At 73.0% G+C, this 1,323-nt stretch overlaps 1 protein-coding gene across 1 annotated transcript in view; it reads right to left on the bottom strand.

Moving 5' to 3' along the window:
• The window catches only part of MNEG_10391 (NifU-like protein 2), a gene marked incomplete at both ends in the record, with an annotated part of 10,159 nt that extends 8,967 nt beyond the window's left edge, over nucleotides 1-1,192 (bottom strand). The window contains 2 exons of the mRNA XM_014041137.1: nucleotides 154-900; nucleotides 1,100-1,192. Coding sequence (XP_013896591.1) covers nucleotides 154-900; nucleotides 1,100-1,192 — 840 coding nt within the window. The remainder of the gene's footprint in view (nucleotides 1-153; nucleotides 901-1,099) is intronic.
• Nucleotides 1,193-1,323: the final 131 nt, after the last annotated feature.

The following is a 1,323-nucleotide window of genomic DNA, read 5'->3' as shown; positions in this document are numbered from 1 at the left end:
GGTGGAGGCGGCAGCAGAGGCAGCGCCGATGGATTGTTGCATGAGGAGCATACCTGCGCGCAAGATTCCTGCACAAACCCCACCACTACCAAACGCAGGCTTTTATGGCCAATCGCAATCTTGTTCAGTGGCGTTCCCAAGGCGGCGACTCACCCTGGGTCCCCCGCCGCTTGGCCCGCTGCGCGGCGTCTCCGGCCACGAGCCTGCCTCGACGGCAAGGACCGCCGGCGCCTCTGACGGCTTGCCGCGCTCCGAGGCCCCGCCCGTGAGCCGTCGACGGCGCCGTGCCGCGGCCACGCCCGCCGTCGCCACCGCCAGCACGCCGAGGGCAGCGCCCACCGCCGTCCCGACGATGGTTGCCGCGGTGAGCGAAGCGCCAGGACCTCGTCCTCCCCCGTCGCCCCCAGTCCCGATGCTGCTGGTGCTGTTGTCGGGCCCCAGCTGCTGCGCGCCGGGAACGCCGCCGCCCTGCTCCTGCGAGCGCCCGACGGCCGCAGCGCGGGCTGCGGCCGCTGCAGCGCCGGCCAGCGTGGCGGCGCGGCCCACCGCCGCCAGCATGTCAACATCCACCACCACCACCGGGCCCGCTGGGCCGGCGGGCAGCTCGCTCCCAGGATGCACCGGGCCCCACCCACGCCCGGCGCCCGGCTCCACGCCCGCCGCGCGGGGCTTGACCGCCGCCGCGGCCGCGGCGGGCGCTCGCCCGCCTGGCGCGGGGCCTTTCGGGAGCGGTAGTGAGGGCGTGGCGTCGCCAAAGGGCGCGGCCAGCATTGTCAGCTGCTCCAGAAAGTCCACGACCTCCCGCTGCTGCACCCACTGGCGGAGGTGCTGCCTGGTCGCGGCGACGAGGCCCGGGTCGCTGTCCGTCAGCCCCACCGACAGGATGACGCTCATGAGGGTCTGGGTGTGAGGGCAGCCGTGCCGGTGGGCGTGAGAGCGCGTCCGTACAGCGTCAGAGTGCCGCATAATAGCCAGCGGCCAGCAGCGCGGGCGCGTGCAGCCGCTGCTTCCCCTCCTCTCATCCCGCCTTGCTCCCACGCCGACAGCGCAAAGAGCGGGGCACATCACAGGCTTTGCACAGCAGTCGCAGCCGCCGCACCTGCGGGCGCGACAGCATGGAGACGCGCATCTTCGAGTCATCGTCCGCGGCCAGCCCCAGCCTGTCCTTCAGCTCGCGCCGGATGTCGTCCATGCAGCCGCTGGGGGCGCCGCCGCACTTTGCCGTCAGCAGGTCGGACAGGTAGGTGGCGTTCGAGGGCGTGAGGTCGCGGAAAGTGACCTGCAGCACCTGGGGGGGGGGGTGTTGAGAGCGCAGGGTGGGGC

The sequence above is a fragment of the Monoraphidium neglectum genome (assembly GCF_000611645.1).
Source record: "Monoraphidium neglectum strain SAG 48.87 unplaced genomic scaffold scaffold02295, whole genome shotgun sequence".
Classification (NCBI taxonomy): Eukaryota; Viridiplantae; Chlorophyta; class Chlorophyceae; order Sphaeropleales; family Selenastraceae; genus Monoraphidium; species Monoraphidium neglectum.
Note: the sequence above shows the minus strand (reverse complement) of the source record. Positions and strands in the feature narration are given on the sequence as shown.